Source organism: Silurus aristotelis (genome assembly GCF_946808225.1).
Source record: "Silurus aristotelis genome assembly, chromosome: 10".
Classification (NCBI taxonomy): Eukaryota; Metazoa; Chordata; class Actinopteri; order Siluriformes; family Siluridae; genus Silurus; species Silurus aristotelis.
In genome coordinates, this window is record NC_139583.1 from 11,093,460 (window position 1) to 11,121,163 (window position 27,704).

At 36.8% G+C, this 27,704-nt stretch overlaps 1 protein-coding gene across 2 annotated transcripts; it reads right to left on the bottom strand.

Annotated features, from left to right (window-relative positions):
- Positions 1-1,044: 1,044 nt before the first annotated feature.
- Positions 1,045-27,704, bottom strand: mtss1la (MTSS I-BAR domain containing 2a). 2 transcript variants are annotated; one of them, XM_083551674.1, is made up of 15 exons: positions 27,199-27,689; positions 23,135-23,196; positions 22,652-22,725; positions 11,069-11,153; positions 10,684-10,775; positions 10,511-10,585; positions 7,226-7,383; positions 7,029-7,136; positions 6,116-6,213; positions 5,270-5,402; positions 4,510-4,584; positions 3,802-3,939; positions 3,360-3,515; positions 3,045-3,210; positions 1,045-2,347 (listed from the first exon to the last, which is right to left on the bottom strand). In XM_083551674.1, exons 1-15 carry the CDS (start codon positions 27,265-27,267, stop codon positions 1,563-1,565), a joined length of 2,274 nt encoding a protein of 757 aa, XP_083407800.1. In that variant the 5' UTR covers positions 27,268-27,689; the 3' UTR covers positions 1,045-1,562. The 2 variants fall into 2 exon arrangements, with proteins under 2 accessions (XP_083407800.1, XP_083407801.1); XM_083551675.1 differs by lacking the exon at positions 3,802-3,939 and having other exon boundaries at positions 27,199-27,704.

Consider the following 27,704-nt stretch of genomic DNA (forward strand, 5'->3'; position numbering starts at 1 on the left):
ACTAATGAACCCTTATGTCATTTATGCTTATGGCCGCTTATGACCTCTAATTACAGACGTCTCTAATAAATATGTTCATTACTTAACGGAAAATCATAAAATAAGATGACTATCTGGGGGAAAATGGTTATCCGAGACGTTAAATCTGGTATTTAACGCAGAAAGCAATGAGTGAATAGTAAAACCAGTATGGTTGTACTGATTGAATAATTAATTACATTATAATTGTTTTGCCATTTGTGTGAACGCACATCTTTGGAGAAATTTACAAGTGCTATTGCGCTCTCTGCTGGTCAATTATCACAAGAAAAAGAAAAAAAAAAAAAACTGGAATAATATAGAGGATTGGCTTTCTGATCATTTCAGATTTAACCTCCTGTTAAATAAATTAGTTATTGTATTGTATTGTATAGTTATATAAACCACATACGCCACGTAATAATTCTGGTGATAATATAGATAAGTTGTACTAAATGCAGTTCTTATAACTACACATATTCCTGCACTGGAACGTCTCCCACAGTTGCAGGTACTGTATCAACCAGAAGTGAACAATTATTACTTTTTTTTTTTATTCTGACTGCTTCACTGGAGCATCATCAGCAATTTGACAGCCAGAATCTGATTACAAGCTGATTGTTCCAGGCATGGCATTTACAATTTAAGGAAATGACTAGCTAGCAAGGTTTTAGATGACCTAAAATGTGTTGGGACCAAGTCCTTAAGAAGATCAATTTGTGTACAGAGGCATTGTCATTCTGCATTAGGTTAAGATAAGGCCTTAGTTCCAGTATAGCAAAAATGTAAAACTACTGTAAATTGTGACAATAGTTTAGGGAAGTCTCACACATGGATCTGACACGTGTCAGGTGTCCAAAAATGTTCATATGGTGTATGATTTAGACAAACTGAAAGTTGAGGAATCGGTCCTTTTTTGGTTGTTTTCCACAATTCAGCCAGTTTTCCTTAACTACCACATACATACACATCTTGTAATTAGAATTAGTCCTCTATTACAAAAAACACAATTGCACTGCTATAACGTGTGATACACTTGGGGTGTTTTATTTGGCAGTTTACAGTATATACAGTACTTTGCTCTCGTGGTCCCTCTGAGTGTGAGTAGGCTACGTTGGTGTTGCTCAACACAACAGCTTTTTCAACAAGAAGACACTTTGGGATGTTTTTTTTGTTATTTTTTAACAAAGCCATTACTCAAGGAAAAAGAAAACATTCAAACCCACTTTACGTCAGTTACAGTTGAATAACATATGATTAACATAGTAATTACAAATCAAAACTCAGAAAGGATGCCGGACATGACTAGAATGTAAATATGTACTTTAAACGTATTTTCATCTCCTAAGCTGTAAGTTCGTTATAGATTCCTTTCCAATAGATGGTAGTAATTCTACCATATAGAAATTGTGTCCATTTTACACATTATATCACACTGGCCTGGCTTTGTTTGACACCAGTCATTTGTAATTTAATTTTAGCATTTGTAATATACACACAAGCATTCTTTTTGTGCAGAATCTTCAGTGAGAACTTAAGAGAAGCTATCGTAAGATCCTGGGTGATGACCTGTCATTACAGACGGTTTTCCTGAGACGCACTCCCCTACGAATGGACTTCAATATGTCATCACCTTCTGAGGGGGGTCCTGGGTCTTGTTGGCTTCCCAGACTAGCCTGGGGATCTTCAGGAAATGGAAACTGGCCATCTCCGAGAGCATGGGCACTTGCAACCAGTTCACCAATCTTCTCAACCAGGCTGTGGCGGTTGGCAGCAAGAAGCTGATCCTCCTCTAAGCTGAGAGATATAGCTCCAGGCTGCTGGACATGAACACGCTTTCCAGTGCCCGTGCCCCAAGCCAGTGGGTTAGGCAGGCTCATCCGCTTTGGTAAAGCTTTAAACTCCAGGTTCTCCAGAGATTCCTCAGTGTATAAGCTCTCCTCACTGCTATTGTACTCTGGGGGAGGGCTAGGAAAGCCAGGTGAGTCTGGTACAGTTGGTGTCTTTACTGGGACGATAGGAGGACGAATGGGAATCGGAGCCACATTAGACGGTGTTCGCCTCACACCAGTTTTGGAGGATGGGGTCCGACGAATGGTGGCTGTACCAGAAGATATAACTCCTGCTTCTCTGCCATTGGATCCAGGTACACCATGGGCACCCACACCTCCTGGAAGCCCTGCAGTGCTTGCAGGTCTCTTGGTCTGGATCATGCGACGGTAATTCTGGGCCAGATCGCTGTTCCGAGGGACAGTCATAGATTTGTCGAAGTCTGACTGTGCAACACAGTCAACATCCCCGTTCATTGAGTAGCTGTCATAGTCAGAACCTGTAAAAAGATATAAGCAGATACCAAAATGGCTGATTTTAATGCCAACATTTTCTTACAAGATAAGAATGAATAGGCCTTGCCCAGTTTCTATTATTTATAATCAAATACAAGTGCACAGTGCATTAGTTTTTTATATATATATATACACTGTCTAACAATTTTTTTAATATGAATTACATTTTCTGTTGCCTATATTTATAGATAACTTTCTGTATCTTTATGTAATATTCCTCGTTTTGAACTAACATGAAAAAAATCACATATATTAAAAATAGTCACATATCAAATCGTCAACTGCTAAAGTTTGACAAAGAAGGTAGTGCAAGCTGTAATTTAAATCACAGGTCTAAATATTAATGCACTTGATTACACATAGTATTATTTCAATTGAAACATCTTATGAACAGAGGCTTATATGGTGGGTTTTTCAAACAAGAAAGGCATTATTTGTTGCCATTTTACGGATTTCTTTCAGAAAACAGTTATTTAACATTGATCAAGAAATCCACTATTTTTTTCTGCCTGTTTTCAAGACGTTCTAATGTCATTGATAACAGGAAGTAAGTTGTTTCCTGGATATTTCACATTAATTATAACTAAAATTTGTTAAGTTAATGATGTAGCTTATTCGCTTTTTAGGTTATTTAAATATTATAAAACTGCTATGTTGTAAGTAAGATGTAGTTTTCTATACCATGTAAAGCGATTGTATCCTCAGAGCACGATGGTGTGGTGTTCTGTGTACTGTATCCACTTGAGTACTGCAAGGAGTCACAGCTGCTCTTCTGCTGCTCCATACTCAGACCACGTGTCAGAACCATGGCCAGCTCACTAGCTGCAGATATCATCGGTTTCCCATGCTTAAATATAAAGAGGAAATAAGTCAAATAAGATACAAAGAATGCTAAAGGGAAAGGAGAGACACCATCATACAATTAATGAAAATAAAAAGTCACACAAAGTTAAGAAGAAAATCTTATTTGACTCAAGATGATAGTTTTCAATGCACCTTGGCATTGATGTTTGTAGGATTAACTCTAGTCCTATAAGGGTCTTCTGGGTGCTGAGAGCCTCTCGCTCCACTAGGGGACTCCACAGCTTCACTCCTGCGCTGCAATGCCACCCCCTGCTGTTCGTAGTGAGGTACTTTGGACCAGTCTTGATGCTAAAAAACAAATAGTGTGTACGGAAGTGTCAACACAACAAATGTTAACTAGCTAATGTTAACTAGATCTGTCTGTAGAAGAGCATTTGTAGGTGCAAACATTAAAAGGGAAAGAGCAAGTGGGCATTAAAATGGTGATAAGACGGTGAATAAATTATTTAAAGAAAAAATGCATATGAAACATTAAAATAAAAAAAATAAAAAATAAATAAACAAACAAACAAACAGAACACAGAATGCATAAACTAATATAAAATGTGACCAACTGGCCAAAATAAAAACAAACCTTCCAGTGATGAACTTTGGTTGTGGGTGAGGGGGAGTGTGATCCAGGGGAATGATTATAGGAGGGGATAAAGGGAAGAGATCTAATTGAGCCATTGTAAGTGTGAGCAGGGTGGAAAGTAGCAAAGGATGAGCCAAACTGTAAAGACGAAATGACATTTGATCAGATTGTCAGAATGATAAAGGCGGATAGATGCCATTAAGGTCAATAAGGCAGTGTAATTAAGGCAAAATCATAAAGTATGTACAGGCTTCTTGCTCATTACGAACCCTTTTTCTCAATGTCAAGTCATTAACTATATAATAAAGGAGGAATTAGTGATATATTAACAGTGTTCATAAAATCAGAAAATGTCTAAAAGCAAACTTCAAGATATATAATCTTGAGTACACCTAGAAGTTTTCAAGATTCATAATTTTGAAGTGATCAAAATGATATACTGATCTACTTTTACCAAAATATTTTCAGACATTTTGCAACACCGGGCGTAGAAATAGCTGACCTACAATTAATTTAGGCAAAATCTAATTTATAGACTGAACATTATACACTGAGCAGGAACCCTATTTAGGGCTAAATCAGTTGCTCAAACAAAGTATATATCTGAGAAAAAAAGCAAAAACTGAAGAAGAAGAAAATAAATGGCAATGCTGAAGGAGTAAACACATCACACTATTCAGTTTTGTAATGCTCTGCAATAATACTCACGGCTATGGGAGAGCCACACTCGCTTACAGACTGACATGTCTCTGATGCTTCAGAGGATGCAGAACTAGATGACTTCTGTTAGGGGGAAAGATGTTGAAGATGTCACTCACACTATAATTGAGACACACTACTATAAGCATGTGGCTAATATTAGATTGGTACATGGTTGTCAAACTCTAGGCCTGCGTAACAAAAATGGACTGCTGCAGCACTGTCAGTGTGCCCTGCAGAAAAGAAATGTAGAGCAAGTTCCTCTTACACATGAGGAAAAGCTCTCATGGAAAAGAAACCCTGGTTAAAATTTAAGCAGTAAATGCAAATCAGTCTTAAACATGTCCCAAACAATTCATAAATGTGCCAGGCGTTGGCACTTGATGTCAAAATGTTTGGCTTAATGCTGAAAAAAAATTTATGGAAAAGCAAAGATGAAGAACTAATCATGTCTTATTTTTTCTTCTCGAGATATCTTTCTTAAAGTATATATTTAATTTTTTAATATTTGCGAAATAGTGACAGTATATTGATGATAAATATATCTATTCCTGTATATAGAGATAAACTACAAAAATATTTACATTTCTGTAAACTTTTTCTTTCTCTAGAAACATCCAATTCTACTTTCAGAGTCTAGGAGTTAACTGATAACTAATTAAAAGATAATAAAAAAGATTTTTTTTAAAAAAGAACGGCTTAAATTTATGGACTTTGGGTTGTGGTCTGAGCAGAATTTGTCTCTGATACCCATGGATTAGTGACTCACCTGGCTGGTAATGTCTGATGGCATCGGAGAAGGTGGTTTAGAGTGCATGTTTGCATCATGAGAGACGAATCCAGAATCATGAGAAGAAACGCTGCTCAGGCGGTGAGCGCCACCCGGTGGTAGATGCACCAAACTATAGGACAAAATTGAGAAATGAAATATCAGAGCTTTCTGTAAATTAATGATAAAAATAACTCACTCAGTTTTTTGTACTGTTTTAAATTATATATTAAAGGATATGTGGCTATTAATTTTATTACCATCAAATAATATTTCAACAAGATCTAATAATATTCCTGAAAGAAAAAAACTTTGAAATCTGTATTAAAAAAAAAAAAAAAAATTAATTTTGTGTTTTTTTTTTGTTTTGTTTTGTTTTTTAACAAAAAGACAACTTCTGCCTATGCCAATTTCCTGCACTTGTTTACACATAAAAAATTAATAAGAAACTGTGACTTATGCTCCCAGTCATCTAGCATGCAACTTGTCTGTGATGCATAAGGTTGAGGACTGCTGCAAAAGATCTGGCTTGTTTTTTATGTGTTTCCAACTTTTTTTTGTTATTGTTTTGGCCTCTCCTCTAAACCAGACTAGCTCCCACTCTATTCCTTAGAAGGAATATTAAGTTTCACCCAAAGTGGTAAAAATAGTTGTTATGACTCGTTCAGGAGAGTACTCTATAAATAACAAACTGGTCCTTTAATAGATGAAGTAGCAACTATATCCCGAACAAAAATACACTGTATGACACTAAAATATAAAAACAATAAATGGATTCTACAGAAAGATTATACATAACTAACATTGGAACAGTGTAAAATATCATTGATCTGATGTCTAAAGTACCTGCACAAGCTGCTCTTTCTTGAGCCAGTACTGCTGGGGGAGGAGGGGGGAGTCTGATAGGACCAGCTGTAGTCAGAACCCTTCAAGTCCAGGATAACCTAGTAAAGAAAAATAAGTAAGTATAATAAGTAAAATTCTAAATGCTAAATATCTAGCTAGATTGTGTTGAACATCATCTGTGAATGCCTTGCTCCAAAGCTAACTATTCAGAAACACTATGATAATTGACACTATGCTAAGTGACTCTAGGTGTGACTACATTAATGACCAGGATAATGCAGAAAAAGGATATGAATATTGGCTAGCCTGTTCAGCTCTCAGACCTTTTCTATGCACTCCGCTAAAACAGATTAGGTTCCAAAGCTTTAGCCTCCATCAACTGTGCTTATTGTCTTAGATATTACTAACTAGCCAGGATGAGTATCTGCTGTAACTCAGAATTATTTTTTCTTAAATCTGCACTGCATTCTGGAACCTTGAGACATTAAACATTACTAAAATTGATTAGTGAGAAGATTCTGACTCTCCTACTAAACACAATTGTATCTGTTCTAACAATGCTGCCCTGTGTCATCAGGAAAAAAAGGACTTCCCTAAAGAATAATAAAAACACATATTTAACGAACAAACTCGCACCAGGTGGTGGAATTGTTCCTGCCACTTGAATGGCATTTTGATCAAATAAAAAATAAAAAAGCATTCCCAGGAATCCATTTAAAGCACAATTCTTTAGAATAGTTCATATTTTCAGGCATCTACAGTATATTAATGATGACAATTAGTTCTAAGAGTCTCTACTAAAGAATCCTAAAGAGAAATGCTGGAAAATAGTACACATATGATATTTATATACTTTCAACTTTGTGTACTGCATGTGATCTACAGCACTGGTTTTAACAGTTTTAATAAGCACCTGTTCGCTGGCCTCTGGCAGTTTATGTGGATCAGTGGTCAGCACAGAAAGATCATCCATAATGGCCTGGAGATGGGTTACCTCTCCCAGCATAGAAATCTCTCCATTCTAAAAATCAAAAACACACAAACAGAATAAGATTAGATGCTGCCCACTCTGTCCCTGCTGTTATGCTGCATTGTGTTTTCTTTACTCACCACTACAGGTTGAAAGAAGCTAATGAAAGTGCAGTAACGCCCCCTCTCTTCGAGAAGGGCTCGGCGCACAGCTTGCTTCTCCGTTTCCTCCATCAGTAAGTACATGTCACTTACATCCTGCATAGCACTGTCCAGCTGAGGCTGCAGTCCTCCTCGACCTGTGAGAGATAAACAGGGAAAGCAGAAAGAACTAGCAGGTGAGACATAAAGAAGTGAAAGAAGACCCAAATTATATTAAATTAATTATGAAAATCTAATAGAAAGACACTGTGCATGGATCCATTGACAAAACTGCAATATGGAGTAGCAGGCAATATTTATGATGAGTGATCGTGAGATGAGATATTTGAACAGAATGTTAACTAATTATGCAGATATTCAGATGTAGAATGTCAACATTAATTCAATATGAAGAATGTCAATATAAAAATCAAAAACTCACATGAGAAGCTAGACATTTAACCATATGAGGAGAGGAAAATTGATGGATCGTCAGTACACGCAGAGTTTAGAAGATATCAAAAACACCAATGAAATGAAACAAAAGCATGATGTTTTAAACACAAAGCATGCAAAAATTCAAGCACAGTGTGGAGACAAATCCTTTTTGAGCTAAATGAAATGGTCTACAGACTAAATGTAGTAGGTAATATCTTGTGCTGAAGTACATACCTGGGAGTTCTAAAGTTTGTATGGTGCACAGGTCAAGCAAACAAAAGCAAAAGTTAGCGTGTGTGAGAGAGAGAAAGAGAGGGGGGGGCGGGGGCGGGGAAAGATGAAAGAGAGGGGGGGGAGAGGGGGCGGGGAAAGATAAACGGTAGGTGAGATAAAGTGCATCAGAAACAAAGGCGAGCAAAAGTGAGCTGTGATGCAAAAAAATCCAATTGCTAGAAAGTCAAGTAAACATGAGTACAAAGGACAGCATTGATATAAACCTCAATTTATGGTAGCACAGTGGTATTTCAGTGGTTAAGGTGCTGGGCTACTGATCGGAAGTTCGGGGGTTCATGCCCCAGTATCGCCAAGTTGCCGCTTTTGGGGCCTTTGAGCAAGGCCCTTAACCCTCTGTGCTCCAGGCACGTCGTATAATGAATGACCCTGCGCAATGGACGTGATAGTGAAATTTGTTATTCGCAAATCCCAGCTTGTTTAGAAGGGGTCCATTGTGCTGTAATGAATATGTGACAAATAAAGGCTATTTTCTTTACTTCTTCAATAAAGCTGACAATCTTTGATATGCAATGCATTGTATTTCCACCTGGGGGTGCTACTGCACTAAACTGCTTATCACAGTCAAGTATGTTGTAGCACTTAAAGGCCTGCTTACTTTAAACAGATTAATAACACTGTTCAATTAATGAATTTAAAAATGCAGGTGATTACTTGCTTAGCAGCTGCTCTTAGAAGTGTACACAATAATACATATTACAGGCTTAAATGAATCAAGTTCTGTTTTAGTAGCGCTCATATAAAGGGACTTGAATTGTGGATGCTGCACATAATCAAAAAATAATTGTAAACAGATTTAAAAACTTATTTCACCAGGAAATGTCTTGCAGCTTTCTTTACCTCTTATGTAAGCAGGTTTTGTACAATAAGAGAGTGTTTAAGATGGAAGACTTTGCACTTTCTGGTTTCTCAGTAAATTTACAAGCTACATTTTTGTCTACTAACCTCAGCAGAAAGGAAAAAAGAGAGAGAGACTGGTGAGTGAATGCAACATTGCATGTAACTCAAAATGCTTACAAAGCAGGAAATATCAGTTATTTTAAAGAAAAATTGTTACATAAGTTTGCAAATTGCTGATACAAGAATAAAAAAAAACATATTTAGTACCGAATGTGCTACTATTTAAAAATAATTCAATCCATGGTGGGTTATTTTCCTACAACAGTGTCTTTTTAATCCCCACAATGTGGATTAACATCCTGTAAGGGTGCTCTATGGTGCTTTATTCCATATTTATAAAACCATGAGTCATATCACTCTCCATTGCTTAACATGATATCCATTGGTGTGTCTCGATCAGCTCTATAGTTCAGTAGTCATGAAATTGATCAAGGATTTGGCCATTTTAAGGGCTTAACTGCAAACCTTTCAGTGCACTGGAAGATTCATTTACCATATAACATCCAAGTATTTACCACAAAAACCAGGGATCATTGGAGTTTGAAAGTTTGGAAACACCTAGTGTTTTACTGTTTTTGAGAGACACATGCATGTTGCTTTTGTTTATATGCAACAAACTTTATTTTCACTTAAAAATCTTCCCTTAGTATACATTTCTCAAAACCTTCAGCTAAAATCTTGTCATGCCTTGGATAGTTGGATATTTCTTTTTGACCTTGCAATGCAGTTCATCCCAGGGCAGGTCAATAGGATTTAGGTGCATTGACTAGGCAGGCCATTCATGATAGATAACACTCCAGCATTATTTTTGCTCTCTAAATAATACTTACAGAGCTTGGTCATTTGCTTTGGCAATGTTTTGGCAATAGACATATGCTTGGACAAGATAATTTGTCTTGTTGTATGCTAAAGATGGTTCCAGTTAGCCACAGTCCAGATGGGATTGCATGCTGAAGTAGGGAAATTGTAGCCATGTTGGTTCAGTTTATCTTTAATCCAAATTAAGTCTCTAAACTTTTCTGCTCCAAAAACCCCCAAACCATTTCACTTTCACGTCCATCATTGACTGTGGGTTTGTGGCAGCCTGGAAAATTCTTCACTCCAGTTCTCCATCTTACATAAGTTCTTCTGTTAGAGCCAGAAATGTCAAATTTGGACTCCAGATTTCATCCAGTCATTCACTGTTAAAAACTTGTGTGTTGTTTCCCATTTACCTTGTTTGTTAAGTGTAAACAAAATTAACCTGCATGTGTCTCAAAAGCCATAAAAGAATAGGTGTTTCCAAACTTTTAACAGACACTGTATATGCGATTATTTTCAAGTTGAACAACTGTGTTTAATGATTTTTTTATAATCCACTAGCTAGCCTACAATTCTGCTTGAAGTTCTCTATCAGAAATGCATGTGATTAAGCTAACACATTTATATGACATTTATGACTGTTAAGGACATTAGAAAGTTCACCCTAATTGTTGTAAATACCAGCTGTGATGTTTGTGAGTACATCACCTAAAAACTGACTCGTCAGTGTCCCAATATGTCCTTTCCAGTTCCCAAACATGTACGTGATTTACAGCTTAGAAAGCTATGAAGCTGATTAAGATGCACACACTGTCAATCTTAGCAGAATATAAAATCCAACAAATCCTAACATACCTTTCCTGGCCTTTTTCTGTAGCTTCAATGTATCAGATGACTTCTTTTTGATTTCCTGTCGAGAGCGTTTGTATTCTGTAGCAGGAATATAGATAGAAATAGTGAGAGAAATTGCATTATTAAATAAATAATAAATACTTATGGGAAAAACTAAATTCAGGCGTTAGCCTTACCTTTGGCATGATCTTTATCTAGCAGAGCAGCTGTCTTCTTCCACTCTTCTATCTTGTCTTGGAGTGGAGTGACCAGTTTATCCATAAGAGCACTGTGTGTGGTAAAATACCAGCGCATCAATAAAAAGCGATGCATAAACAATGTGGCTATAAAAGCATTTCCAGCGTTTATCAGGCCTTCAGTGGTAATGTGAGTGTAAATTCACTAAGGCAAAAAATAACCCATCAGACCCTTTAAGCAGTGGATTGATCGATGAGAATGTTAGGTCATCCGGACGGTGGAAAATCAATGCCTGGCATGGTCAGCTACTTTTTTTGCTCACTCTTAATTGAAGGGGAGGTAGGGCTAAATGCAATATGGCACAGGATTGCATCGATCACTCACTTGGTGAAGTGTCGCAGCTTGGCCTCAATGCTGCGGTGGCGCATGCACATTCGGGTCAGAGCAGAGCCGATGTCTCTGGTGGCACCTAGACAAACAGGCATAACATTAGACAAAAAATCAAACGCTGAAGCCACGACCACATAAACACAACAAGGCACTATGAAGCTATAAGGCAAGGGAGGAGTTCAAAGCAGAAAAGCCACTAAACAAGTAAAAATTTCCAAACACTATAAAGCAGACAGATTATAATGTAATCTTTTTTTATTTAAATGGAATAGTAAATGCATATGAAACATCAAATTTAAAATGTATCAAACTACAGCACAGCTACTCATAGCGAGAACAGTGCAACATACAGGTTAAAATATATAAGTAATGTGGGTAAAATAGGGTAAAATGCTTTTTTAACTGTAATCTATGTGCAAAGATCCAACAAAATGCTCATCTATTGGATTATTTCTTTGAATTTTCTTTTAATATTTAATGATTATTAAAAACATTTAACATATAAAGTGACCAATAACAACAAAAATATAATCTGATATCTGAAGGAACTATGCTTGCATGTGTACACACATGTTTAGGTAGCCTGTGTCTGAAGTCTGTAACGACATGCTTTTCATCGTGTTTAATAGCTTTCATAAGGTGATATATAAAAGGTTTAGGCGGGTCCTTGCGTTCTCTCTTTCCCCTTGCTCCAACCAGGTCCAATGGGAAAAGGAGGGAACCTAGTAAAGGGATATCCCTCTATTCTTCATCACAGTGTCTGCCTTTCCTGTCCGCTCTGTTTCCTAAAGACCATTATTGCAGGAGAGAATGGGAAAGGCTTGCTAAACGCTCGCTCAGCCCTATTATAATATCCAAAATACAGCTTTTTTGTGTGTGTACAGTGTTTACCTCTAAATATGGGATACTCTCAAAGCACAAAAGCATACACATACATATAAAATAGGGATAAAATGTTTGAGTAGACTTGCTGGAAACAATTTTCTAAAGCAAACCTGATCATTTGTGTAAATATGTACGTACTAGAAAATTTAAGATGCAATACAGGTCATTTAGAGACTTTTATGGTGTCATTTAGTGATAAGATATTTAGTTTTCTTCATTTAGAGTACAGTGTGGGTGCGTTGTAATGGTCAATATGTTTTCTGTTTTTAGAGCAGAAGGCTGTCTGGTCGCTTGGTAACATGGCAAGCGATGTTTTTTTATAAACATTGAAAAAGAGGGTGAGGGAATGGCTTTATGACTGCTAGAACATAACAGGAACACTGTAACAGGAACAATAAAAAATGACATTCGTTAATAAATTTTCTAAATAAGTACAAGTGCAATATACAAATACATTTTGGGGAATGCTCTTATAGGAAAACAATCAATGATCGTTTGATAACTGTAACTCTGAGCTGCACCAAATATAATAAATTAAAGGATGTTAAAAATGCATCTAATTATATTAATCACACTCACAGTACTATCCAATTTTAATAACTATAGAGAGTGAGGTTTGTACAATTTAAAGCTGGTTGTAGCATAGGGTTAAACTGCAAATTCAAGGGGATTTGTTTTTGGTTTCTAAACCTTTTCAAATCTATTGTCAGGGTTAGGGTAACATTGACCTTTTATGACTTCTGCATAAAGATTTAAATGCACATCTTTGTCACGATGTACAAAGGATGATTGTAATTTTAAAAGCAGCAATGTTCTAATTCTAGATCCATTATAATGTGTTAAGAGGAAACAGAGATGTTTTATTCATAATCAGAAAGTATTAACATCAAAACTGGTTAGAGATTTGAATCTCCACTGTAGATATTACACACACACGCACATACATACATATACAAATGTGTGTATGTATATATACATAACTGATTTGGATTGAATTACTGCTGCCACCATCATCAGTGCTAAATAAACACTTTCTGACCAACTAGAATTCAGAATTCTGTTTGAATTGAGAATTCAAACAGCACTGTGATGTAATTCATTTGTGCTCAAACTCACAGGGTGGGACAGTGAAAGCAGTGCTACAGCCCAGGTACAACATCAAGAGGAAGGATATGTGAAAGGTCAAACAGCTGAACAGGGTCAGGATATGGAAAAAATGACCCACACCTTTAAATTGTCCTGAGCAAACATAAAGATTTAAAGATTTGCACAGGCAGATATGCGAATATACCAGCTCTTAAATAACACATATCCAGCACACATTGATGGTTTAGTTTGTATTACTTTAAATAGTTTACATAGACTAAGATGTACTTTACTTGTATCTGTCTTCTCACTATATTTTCTGCATAGTTAAAACACAGGGTTATAAACACTATAAACTGCAGGACCTGGAAGTGTGTGAGGGGGTCAAACAATTTAATCACATAAACAGTTCCAGAAGACAACTCCCTCCAGACAGAAAGACACATGCAAACACACACACACACACACACACCTGCCAGCTTCCCTTTCCCTTCCCCTCCCTTGCGGTATCAGCTGACAGCTCCATCCTGAAAGAGCTCAGAGTCTTCCTGCATCCAGCAGTCCCCTGGCCCTCTGCCCTGACCGGACATGTGCAACTCCCAAAGCTTTCCCAGAGCCTGAGATGCTCCATTCAGCATGCTACTTGCTCCTTCCAGCACCTGCCCACGCCTGAGGAAGCCGTTTAGCCAAGCTAAATTTGTGGGGAGCAAAGGGGCACTCTGAAGGGACTAATCACATGATTGCTCATGTTCTGCCACTTTTTTTGCATGTGTCAGCTCATAAAAGCATATGAAAAAGCTATAATAAAGAGGACAGGAGCTACAAGGGTCTGCATTTTGCAGAAGAGGATCTGTTTTAAAGGTTTATCCAGTGTAATAGAGAGCTCTATCAAACAGGACAGTTCATAAACCACACAATGAACAATTTTGAAGCTGATTTGATTCTAATCGTTTGATTTCACATTTTGTTGACAGAATGCATATACACGTTACCCATTTCTGCATTGGATCAGACTGCTGATATAATAAAAAATGCCTAACAGGGGTCTAAAATGATGATGACCCTGTCAAAACCTTGTATCTCTGGAATTCAGAGAAGCAGGAGTAATTTTCTTTTTTAGTCCATTTTTCTGTCTCTTTCAGTACCCTAATTTGCTCTCTGTTCCCCTAGCCCTTTCTCTCCATCACAGACGTGTGTATGTGTGCAGGTGCAGTAGAGACTGCCAGCCACTCTGGGGTTGAGTGTGGAAGGCTGCAGTATCCATGGTTTCACTACACAGCCTGCTGGGGAGTAAATCAATGCCTGGCACTGCAAAAGCACGTCAGTGTGAGCGAGACCAACAAAATTATTCATGGAAAGTCTCAGTTTAGTCACGCTAACTTGCAGATATATCCAGAATACACACATTTACACACACCCACAGTTGACAGTAGCAGCACAAGGACATGATTATAATATATCAATTATGCACACAGTATCAGTGACATTCTGATCACCCTAACACTGAAGTTAATGAGTTTCTAATTGAAACTACTATTAAGACACTGCACTGCACATTGCACTGGACAGTATGTTATGTGTATGGTATCTTAAAAAACTGCAATCCCAAATGTTGTTGTTTTTTTACTTGAAAATGAACCTATTAAAAGGTATAGAGCGAGAAAAATTGTATCTTTATACCCTTAATAGGTTCATTTTCACACTGACTTTGTGTGTCTTTGTATGTCGAGTAAAGGATTGCATGGGGAATTGAGGAAATGACAGACCACATGAGCTACAGGAGCTAAAATTTTCTGGATTTTACATATTACAGCTTATAATTGTGTTGTACACAATTTAAATCAAACTTAGGAAATCTCAACTCAAATGTCACTTGTTGCTTTGTCGTTTGCTCCATGTTACATAAAAAAGAGGTACATAAAAAGGTTGTGGTCATTTGCCACTTTCTATTAAATCAGACCTATTGTCTATTGTTTTTTGTGTTAAATGCAATCAATATCAATCAAATCAAGTCATCAAGTACAATCTTCATAAAATCCCACATTATAAAATGCAGGGTTTAAATTAGTACCCACAGCACAGTATCTGCCGAACAAGTGCTGTTTTACATATCTGTTGGTGTATGAGCAACATAGAGAAACTAGGACTGCTTGCTTAGCTAAAAATAGCATTGTTGTGCTTTTACTGCTAGCAACACAATCCCAAAATGTCTGCTCAATTTGGCCAACATTATTGTTATTTTTATTGAACACACAGTATTGTAAATTTGTATCTTCAGTGAATAGAGATGTGTTTTCACTGCGGAATCACTGGAGTCAATTTCTTGGATCTGACACATTACAGTGGCATGCTTAATTCACACTGATTTAACTGTCACATCCTGTGCTGTTGCTTTCACTTACTCCATGGTAAAGTAACTCAAACCTACATACAGACATTCACCACAGTTTATTGTCTGCAATTAACAGAATGAAGCTGACATCATGAAATCCACCTGATGTCAGCACCACATCTCCAATAAACCTCTCCTACAGGAACAGCTTAGGGTTTGGATTAGTACCCATAGCACAGTATCCGCTGGGGAAAAAAAGTGCTGTGTCACAGACTCGTTGGTATACAAGTTACATAAAGAAATTGGACTACTTGCTTAGACATTAATAGCACTTTGTACTTTAACTGCTAGCAACCTGATACCAAAATGCCTAGTCAGTCTTTCAACATTAGCCTGATTTCATTTGAATAAAATAATTATTACAGTATCAATCACAACAATGCCACAAAAAAAATGATCTCTGAGAATCCTCTCCTCATGAAACCACAAAATAATATTCTGTTAGAAGGCTCACTTGCAGGGTTTCTTTATTGGAAAAGAAAGCACAATAGTGCAATAACAATCAACAATGAGTAACCTTAGAAGGAGTGCTCCAATCCAGTGAGACTGTAACTGATCATTCTCTGATGAACATGCAGCAATACAGGACATAAAGCACACTGGGACTGCAGCGTAGCTTTACCCCAGTGGGAGATACCTCCAATGTGCTCCAGAGGCAGGGTCTCAGCTGGCAATGTCAGCTTTGCTGGTGGAGCATAGTGGGGAATAATTCCTCAGCGATTGAAACCAAACATGTATTATTATAAAAAAGGGTAGGGGGCACTTGCAATGTTTTTTTTCATGTTTATGTTGTTGATGTTTGAACAGACTATAATCGATACATGCTAAAATGCATCAATAAATAAAAGCTATTAAAAGAAGGTCCTAAAGAAGTACACAGATTGTACACACACTATAAGGCATTACAGTATTTCAACTTCAAAAGTTGTATGTGATCGCTGATGGATATACCTACTTTTTAACAGTGAGAGAAAAACTGATAGACACTGTGCAATGTGCTCCCTCACACACCACGACTAAACGTGAGCAGGAGATGTGGACGGGGAAGAGAGAGAAAACAGACCTGACTGGAATCATATGGCCCGTCTGCTCTAAATTACTCAGGACTGACTCTAAGCAAGGAAGAAATTTAAGGGGTGTCTGTGTGTATGTGTGTGTGTGTGTGCGCGCACGTGAGTGAGTGTAGACGTGAGTGTTTACTCTGAGACTTCCTGCCAAGGGGATCAAGCACTGCTGCTAAAAATATCCCTTACTCCTCTTATCACTCCCCAGATGTGCTTTGTGTTACCTCTAAATACAAAAACACACAGACACACACACAGACACACACACAGACACACACACAGACACACACACAGACACACACACACAGACACACACACACACAGACACACACACACACAGACACACACACACACACACACACACACACACACACAGCCTTACTAGGGCTTTTCAACAAATGTATTACAACTGGATCTCTGTCATTTTGTTGTTTCATTTATTCACCATCATACTGAACTAAGAGCTGCCATTCAAGAGAAAGAGTAAAGTAATATTTTTACAATTGCATTGTGAAAAAAGTAACCTGCAGCATTTTTACTTCCTTTTCATAGCTCTGACTGATTCCCCTTTCTCACCCTTCTCATGCCCCCATTTTATAGGGTCTAGATAAACTAGCCATTCTGTTATTTTTCCTTGTTCCACTGCTCACTTTATAAATCCAGAATATATACAGAATGTCATGTTAGCACCTGTACATACTCATGGTGTAACAGAGACAATTGTCCAAAATGTGTCCCTGGATTTCCAGCCGGCCTCCATGTCAGCTGATGAACTCCAAACTAAGTCATAATATTCACAACCTGCTGACACTCACCAGAATCCTGATTAAACATACACCTGTTTCCAAGCTACACAAATGTTTAAATAAACCAGGCCCTCACAAAGACTTTGTGAAGACTTGTTTGTAATATTACTCTGGTTTGACCCTCCCTTTGGATGAATATAAGAATTGAATCTTTTGCCCATTCAGAACAATCCAGTTTGTGTTTGTGTCTCTCCAATAAATCCCAAGAAATGTCTGTCTTTAACAGAACAATGTGCTTATAAAAATTGTAGAATCAATGGAATCATTAAACCTAATTTTACATTACATTTATATAAAGAGGTGCGAATCTCAGCACTATTGCTACTTGATTTTAAGTAATTTAAGAAAAAAAAATATTTGACTCTGTAGCGCTGTTAAATCTTCTAATCTAATTTGGTGAAAAGGTGTTTATTAATTGATTAAGAGCAGGGATATGACAATAGTACAGGCTGTAAAGTAAATGGCAGTTTGATATTAATTTTGATATGCTCTTTCTAATATATTATCAGATCACATTAGCAGTTTATTCATTCATTTATTCATAAGACTTACCTAGAAAACTCTCCATATAATCTATGAAGAACGATCATTTAAAGAAAAATACAATCCTTGATATGGTAAAACATTTTATAATTTAACATACCGGTATACAGTATATAGAAGGATTCTCCAGTGTTTTGTTATATATTTTGTTTTGACATTATTTTAAAACTTTCATTAATTATTCACTATCTAGTAAAATAACTAAAAGTATGTTACTAAAAAGTATGAAATGCAAGTCTGGATTTGTTGATAAGTCCTGGGACTTTACCAGGTTAAAATTAAGCTCTTTATTATCCACTCCTTTTACTCACAACTTAAACTACATGAACTTAAAGTTACTGAGAGATACATGCAGATGATGCATTTCTGTGCAAATTAAACAGGTTGCATCGAAGATATATCCCAACGTTACCAACATATGTGAAAAATGTAAACTTTTATCATGTAAACTCAGTCTATGTTTGCCTTCTGTAACAACAAGTTTAGGAACTCATTCTTTAAAATTGTCTTTAAAGTTCTTAAAATTAAATTAGATATCTGCCTTTTAATTGCCATTGTTGGTGTTCCCTCGCAGTGTCAACCTCTAACCCATAATCAAGGAAGTATTGTCATATTTGCTTGCTTGGCACAGAATACGTCATCTTGGACCTCCCCACAACCTCCTTCTATAGCAGTATGGCTTAAAAATTTTATTTTCTTATTAAAACTTGAAAAAATCAAGTATAGTCAGGCAGGAGGGAAGGTTTTTTTCAAAAATGAAACATGCAACAATTTAATACCTACTTTAATGATGTGCGTATCCTGGAGGTAGACTGGGGGGAGGTATAATTCTTTTTTTTCCTTTACTACTTTGGGGTTTTTTTTATGATGTTTTGTGACATATTAGAAATGAGTGAAGCATACTAAGTGTGAAGCTTAATCTCCTGTGCCAATTCTCACTCATGCCCTGCACTCCAGATGGCTGCTACAGATATGTGCCATCTGCCAGTCCAGAGCACTGGGAAGATGAGCAGTGCACACACATACACACTGACACAAATGTGCAGAAAGACCAAACCATGTGTCAGAACAAGGTAAAGAGGATTACAAATCCCTGCATCACTACTGCAAAATTACACAGAAGTGCCTTATACATAAATAAAAAGTAAATGTATACCTACAACTAAATTTACCTCTAAACCTAATGAATAGTGGAAAATGTTTATAATTTTTAAATTAAAAGCCAAATGACCCCACAAGGTCAAAACGTTCAGATTTCTAACCAATAAATGAAAACATCCTGTCACACATACCTCAGGCAATTTCTAAGCACAAACTAACTAACTCATATATATATATATATATATATATATATATATATATATGTGTGTGTGTGTGTGTGTGTGTGTGTGTGTGTGTGTGTGTGTGTGTGTGTGTGTGTGTGTGTGTGTGTGTATGCATGTATCAGATTACAGAGCTGCAAAACAATGCCCCCCACAAACATGGGAATCTGATCCTGGCCCATGATATAAAAGCATTAAAGCACACAATATTTTGAAAGTGTATTCACAAGGCAGGAGGAACAAAGGCATTCAGCACAAAAGCAGTTTTGAGTAAATAGCCCCCCTGAAACATCTGAACGTTTGTCCTGTCTCGCAAATGTAAACAAACGCAGCTATTCTTAGAGGTCAGGCTCTCAAACATGAGACGGTCAGAGAGACATCAATCGTTGTGTACCTCGAGCTATAATGCACCACTTTCAAACTGCTACATAAACATTAACCATCATGCTATGTCTATAAATATTACCCTTACCAGGTAGCTGAACACTTCAGCTAAAGGATAGATGGTCAGACAAACAGCCAGGCAAATTAAATAGTTTTTATTGATTCCCTTTTGCTTGATTTGGGAAAAACATAAGGAGCATAGATACCTGTTAACCTCCTGCTAGGACCTCTAAAGCACACATGGCAGTACACATACCTCAGCTTTACTGGCTCCATGTCCGGGAGTTTAAACTGAAGCGCAAAGCTCATGGGAATTTCACAACACACCCATACCTGTTCCAACTGGGTACAAAGGGTACAAATAATCCAGCCAGTTGCTTTGTATAGAAATGAAATTTAGTTCATCAAACAAAATCAATATCAGAAACACTAGCAATGAGAAGTACATTCTAGTATTGTTATACTAGATTATCAGAGTACATTTTTTTTTAACATCTAAAGCAAAAACAAATCTGCAATTAAAAAATCTCCTTAGAGGATCTCTCGGGAATACAAAACAGACACAGATGCTGACCATAGGCTTAGTGCCCAGAAAGAGAAAAACATCTGGCGTCCCAAAAAGGAACGAATGTCTGCTCACTGCATCACAAGTAAGGTTGAGACAGAGGTACACTTCTTTTAACCCTCAAATTCCACACTTTGATCCCAAACTTCAGAGACATGACCTCGATTACGATCTTCCTTGGGAGAGGGCACATAGCAACACTCGTCTCAAAGTACATGACCACATGTCCCCGCTGCGAGACACCGAGTGACACATCTCCAACCAACACCCCTCTCTTCCTGAACCATACCTCAAAATCCCTTCTGTTTTTACCATCGTCCTTATTGCTAGTATTCTTGTTATGCTTATTGCTACGGAGTATTTCTATTTACAACAACAGCTATTGGTAATGTTTCTCTTGCTGTTGTTAGTAATTGAGACAGATAAAAAAAAAGACAGACAGACAAACAGACAGACAGAACATATATATAATCAGACATGCACTAAATTCAACACACCTTCAAACACGCTGTGTCTAGTGTGTAACAGTTAGCACCATATTGCTATAAGATGGCTCTAAAAGTTTTGCATAGAAGCGACACAGAATTACTTTATATCATCAGTAATCGTGACTAATTGCGATGTTGAATTTGTGTCATTGGTGAGCTGTGAAATGAAGCTTTGGCTTGATGGTAGTGTTTTAGTAAAACCAGCCTGCACTTCCAGCCTGTTCCTGATTCACTAAAGGGCTGATTGCTAGCACTTAATGCCAGGGATTAGCAGTTTGATTTCTGTTGGAGTGCAGAAAATAGAGGACATTTTCTGTGATTTTACACAGCAAATCAAAAACCAGGCCACCATGCATTTCTTGCATATAATTAGTCAAAGGATAGGGTTTATGTGGTCTAATATAATGATGGAATAAATAATCTAAACAAATTGTTTGATTAATTAAGGTAGCTAAAAAACAACTGCAATGACATCCATCCATCCACCCAGAGTGCTGATGTCACTAAGAAATAAATCATGGCTTAGTTTTAAAGGCCAGAGATGGACTGCTACATTCCCAGTGGACAAAGACAATTAAACTAGTTCATTGACGTTGTAATGATTATGTACATAGAAAACAAGGATTGGCAGGCAGGCTTTTAATCTTTTAACAGCCTTAGAAGTATAATTATGAAGTGTACTATGAAAGGACAGTTTAACTCCTGCCCTTCTAGGTGTTAATTTTAATGATGGAAGACTGTTTAGAGAGAAAGCACGAGTGTGAGAATACACAGATCTGGAAAACAAGATTATCTCCTGTGGAATTAAGGCTAAAAGTAGGACATCTTTTTCAATTCTGCATCTAAACAGAAGAAACCTTTCAACTATAGTTATAGTGACGCATAGTCTTAAATAAGTATTTACCCGCTTGCTTAAGTGTTACAGCCTGAAACTGGATTTTGTATTTACACCATGTCAACATGTCATATATCTAGACAAAAAAGGACAAAAATGTATAACTTTACAACACAAACTGTAAAAGTTGTAATTGCATATGTATTCACACCCCCATTGTAATGAAACCCCAAAATGACTCCAGGTATAAACAGTTGCCTTCAGAAGGGATTAATCAGTTTTGAAAGGGAGTCAACCTGTGTGTAATTAAAATGACATGTAGTCTTAATATAAATACACCTATTTGTGGAAGGGTGCAGTGTTTTTTTCTTTTTAGAAAACAAACCTAAACATACCTAACTGTATCACAAAGACCAAGCAAGGGCTAGAAGAAACTTTTAGTAAAGCCGAGGTATGGTTATTAAAGAATGATTACTGCAGACTTATATTCTTTATCTGTTCTTGGGAACATTGCCTGTGCTTTGACTGGTCTCTATTGGATACCCGAGTTTGGTCTAGCAACTGGTATTCAGGTAACCGCCTTAAAAACTCTTGTAACCCATAGCAACTGCCTCTGAATGCATGATAAATACAGCTGCCTAATGCATCACTACTCAATTTCTGGAGTTATACCATTATGATCCCATATGCTGAGTGTTGTGAGATAATAGAACAAAAAAAAGGTAGATGCTAAAATGGCTAAACTGTTTCCATGCCCACAGCTGTGTCTGACCCACATCTTGATACTGTGCCAATGAAGAACAATTGTATTTGACCTCGTTGAGTTTAAAGGACTCCATCAGACTAGTGGAAAGTTTAATTCTAGGTGATTCAATGCAATCAAACAAAACGGCTGGCTTGTTAATCACTCTGCAAATGGCCAGAAGCCATTTTCTTTTCGCTTTTTTTTGTGTAATGCTATTTTTAAGACAGTCCTACAAAGCAAACTAAAAACAAACATAGCCATTTAACATTTTTTTATCTGCCAAATATTTTCCAAGTGCATTTTAAATGTGATGTTCTGTATAATGCACTATTTATATGTCTTATAGTATGTGGAGACCATAAAGCTGCTCGTGTCTTTTAGAGCAACAATTACTTGGAAAAAGCTTTATCACCATGACTACTGTAATTTTTTTCCCCCAGACAGTTTTCTCTGAAATTTTACCTCTTGTGCCGGTTGCCATGTCTGCCACCTTCTGAAAGGCATCCAGGAAAGCAGCCATCGCCAATACTGTGGTCCTAAAGAGAGCACAGTGTTATAAGTCGAATCAAAAAAGGGAGATGGATGGACAAACCCTGATTTTTATCCTACAGTACTTTAATTAATAGCACAATACTGCTGAGTTCTTAAACAGCAAATGACAGATTTATCTTAATATGCAAAAGCTAATATAGGTTTTTATAGCAACAGATAATTCACAGGAGCATTTACGTTCCACATAGGTAACAAACCATTTTCAAAAATAACAAAATGTTCTTGTGTTGAAATCATGTACAATTGCTGTACATCATTTAGGACACATCTAATCTAAAAAGATTCATATATAATTATTATTACCATTATTTTAATTTGCTTATAGAAGCTGAACCTCCACCAAGATCTCTAGAAAGTTTTAGTAAAAGTCTCTGATCACTCAAAGTTAATCACCTGAGTTGTGAGTGTAGTTTTGTAGCCTTGGCACTGAAGTCCTCCCACACTGGGTATGAGTTCTGTTGAAAGAGCAATAGTGTCATATTAGTGATTTGCAAATGACATTTAAAGAATGATCATGTCATGGTAATGCTCTATTTTTATCCTGCAAACAAGTATATGCAGTTCACACACACACACACACACACACACACACACACACACACACACACACACACACACACACACACACAGGACAGTCTATACATACAAAATACACAAAAAACACCAGGAATTAGAAACAGATGTTTAGTCAAACAAAAACAGACTTCCATTGACACACTATTATCAGTTTAATATGGTGAAGCTAGGCAAGATGTCCCTGAAGCTGTCATCTAGCAAAAATCATAGGATTTGGATATAAAGAGTCTTACTGTTTTTCTCAATTCACAGGCCTGTAGGCAATATACAACAATTTTATGACTCCAATAAAAAATAAAAAATAAATAAAACAGATTCGCCTTGTTCAGCAGATGCTTTTCAGACATAAAGCAGGAAAATGTTAAAACAGGCAGTTACCTATTAAAACCTTCTGAACACAACATCCGGGCCATAAGAGCTTCATTTGTAGAAAAAGATACTAAAAGCATTCCCAAGAACAAATGTGTTCATTAAACATGGGTGTATTGAGAATGTGTGTATCACTACCAGCACTATAAATGGTGTAGGGAAGTAAGAGTCTCTAATTGCCATGAACAATAAGGCACATCTTCCACAGATTTCATATGATCTCTATTCTGGAGGCAACTGAAAGGAAACTATCTGAACACACCCAGTTCCTTGTTGAATTATATACAAGAGTGACTTTCTTGTATTGTTCTGGTATTATCTCAGAATCCAGAGCAAACTGGTTGGGTTAAATAGATAAACCTTCACACACATTTCCAGGAAAAGATGGTGAATTAATAGTTTTAAAAGATGTTTGATAGTTGTTTCATATAATATATATATATATATATATATATATATATATATATATATATATATAAAGCAATGATTAAGGACATAGTTAAGCAGCTGACTCACTTGATCTTGCAAAGTTCATATTTTCATTGGATTAGCATACAGTATATTAGCAATTGCCTTTTGAAAAAGTAAAAAACAATTGAAAAAAAAAATCACCTCTGTGGTGTGTGTTTGGTCATGGAAAAAGTCTTAAATTAGACATTTGTCCAATATGTCATAGTAATGCCAGGCTGAATACATTTCCTGTTGCAGCTATGGCCATGTCCATTGTCACAGCCACAGGTGGCTAATTAGCTTTCCTGTCATTTGGAGCTAAAAGCCATACAGAGGCTAAAACAGATCAAGAGGAGAGGATGTTGCAGTTTAAGAATTCTATCCATGAGAACCATTTACATGTTTAAGAGAAAATCTGCATACATAATCTGAATCATCTATCACAAAATCACAACAACAAAAAATAAATATTATCCCTTTGTTTCAGGAGATTTAATGGTTATTTTGTACATGGCTGTCAATAGACAGAATAGACCTATTTAGCCATGTTAAATCTCCAAATTTCTATTGCATTAATGCACAAATTCTACTGGTGATTATTGTTTATATATTAACAGTAAAACAGGGGCTGGCATAGCTAATGGTCTCATAATAAAGTAATTCAAAACGTGCGATTCCTCTATATTTTCAACCATGGGTGCGTCTAACAACGTGTTGTCTTTAAGAGAAAGTAGGGAAGTGATTGTTTACAGAAGCTGCAAATGTGGTCATAACAGGAACTAACATTTTGTGGAGATTCCACAACATCAATTGTAATTATAATGTATAGTACACAGATAAAGCTATAGTAATACTACTATCATCTAAATTATATAAAATTATAAAAATAAATAAGACTATTCCTACACTGACAATACTGACACATGCAATAAAATAGTAAAACTCTCAATGCACTCTGATTATTAAACTGCAGATGAAAATGTAATATCCCTTGCCATAAACACAAAAAAAGGTTTTGTCATAAATATGGCAGGGTGTAAGAAAGATGCTGGCAACTTTTTACTCATTGGTCTTTTCTTACAGTGAGCAGGACAATACTTTAGGTCTATCTAACACCACCACTGACTCCACTCAGTCTCTTTCAAGGTGTTAATGTTCCACATGTCAGAATAGCAGCACACTGCCAACTCTGAGCCTCTGCCAGGACCTGGCACTCATATATTGTACGGTCATCTGTGTTGGCTTCAGACCCAGGAAGTTCACTATATGATTGCATTTAAAGTGGAAATAACAGTGACTCCTGACAGCGCAAAAAAAGCAGTGTGAGGGCATAGTCACTATGCATCAAATGCAACACAAAGCTACCACGTTCTTGACCAAAAAGCAATGACTTGGCCGATTACTCAGAAGTCTGCAGCTACTATATAGTGTGGGATCCAAGTATTTCAAGACTTTTAAAGTGAACTCTCTGGAGGACAGCAATTGAAGACTTGAAGATGTAAAAAGTGTTCAGAAAAGTCAAGCATGTGGGAGGAATGACTAAATATAACACACTGAGTATGTAATATGAGAGTAGGAGCAGAGTAAGGAGGATATGCAGCTGTCTGCATTTTTGAGTGCAGTTATTATAAGCCCTCAATAACCTCAAACTACACACCCTGCTAATATTTCTCTCATCATAATGTTACGTAGACGTTCACGTTTGTATCAATCCTACAAATTAATCACTACCTGGAGTAGGCTTTTCCTACCTTCCCAGCAATGCAGTAAATTAAGCTGGCCTTTGATAACTTCTAACCCCTAATTAAATAACTCCCTAAACAAGTTTCACTAGAGTCTAACTAACCACAGCCTTAGACACTCCACCCATTTATACAGGATGTCTAATGCAGTTTTTGTACACATTTTTGGCCACAACATGATGTCTGATTGGTTCTCCTCAATTCCACGTATATTTACTTCTCTTTGCCAAGTGCCAGTGGTGGAACAAACGTTTGACTTGTGAGATATTTATGCAAAATATAATCATTTTGACAGAATCTTAGTAATTAAAAAGGGATGTGTGCAACACTTCAATTTAAGTCACTTAGATCAAATCAAATCAAATCACATACAGAGTACGACATGCAGTGAAATGCTTTTTACGGGCGGTCCGGCATGAGGGAATAGGATGGGGAGAAAAAAATAAACCAAGAAAAAGAAGGCAAATAAATAAAGTATAAAACTATATAAAATATAAAATATATAAAGATATATATGAGAAAGAGAAAGAGGTGTATATACAAGGTATGCTTATGGCAGTAAACAGTAAATCAGTAAAAAGTAGCCATGTTTATTGACAAAAGTCATAGTTATAATTATAATCATTTCTGGTCTTATACAATGAACACCAGAGGACTATATAAATAATTGCAAGCCCAGACTATGAAATATTTGACCCAAATAAATATGAGAAATATTTTATAATTAATAGCACTATAAGATTAGCAAAACAAGTATTTACATAAATCTTAATCTTAAATTTAAGAAAATAGTATACGTTTTGCTCAGTAGCATCATTTTATATATATATATATATATATATATATATATATATATATATATATATATATATATATATATATATATATATATATAAAATGAGAATTTGTCTGTGAATGGCTTTTTATTTTGGTCAAACCAAATGCAAAATGTAAATAGACATCAATAGGCATCAATGCTGCTTCAACCATCCATAATTACAGCACCCACATGGCATCTCAACAGGCATCTCCAGTGCCTACACTCAGGCAGTGGGCGGTGGACATGCATTGGATCAATCAAATGTATTTGATTTATAAATAAAACCCAATTTAAAAGCACATTATTAGTCCGATCGATGTACATGGTTTGATCTCGGCTTCATAACAAAGAGTCTGCCTGCACACTGCGCCCTTCTTGTCATTAATCTCAGCATCAATGGTCCAGGCAGCTGGAGCCCAAACAAGACAAAGGCAATAAAAAACGACTATTGTAGTATTTTTTTCCTGTATATTCCTTACATGAGTTTTAAGATGTTTTACCTTCATATCGTTGACAATCGCCTGGAATAATCCACCCAGAGCACCGCACTCCTTCTCCACACTCTCCATGTTGTCAAAGCCGCGCACCACGCGCTGAATGACTGAGCAATAAAAACACAAGACCCTCGACCTCCAATCAACTGATCTCAGCAATCAGGGATCGGCTCATCACATCCCGCTCACAATTTAGATTCAGGTGTAAGGACAGTATTTCAATTAACCCAGAAAAAAACGGAAAAAAAGAGTATGTGCTGTATTTCTGTTCCCCGGTTTGTCAGAGATGATGATGGCTTGGGGTCAAAAGATCTGCTTTTGCCCTCCCAACCCCCCAAGACTAAGAGACAGGGCATGCACTGACTGAGGGCTATGTCATATTATTACACTTGCTGATAAATCCAATGCAGAGAGTGCTCACTGATCCGCCTCTCTTAGTGTATAATGGCAAAGTGAGCAGCACTGTCTGGGAGATGAAGCATCTGAAATCCGAGACTGGAAACCTCGGAGTC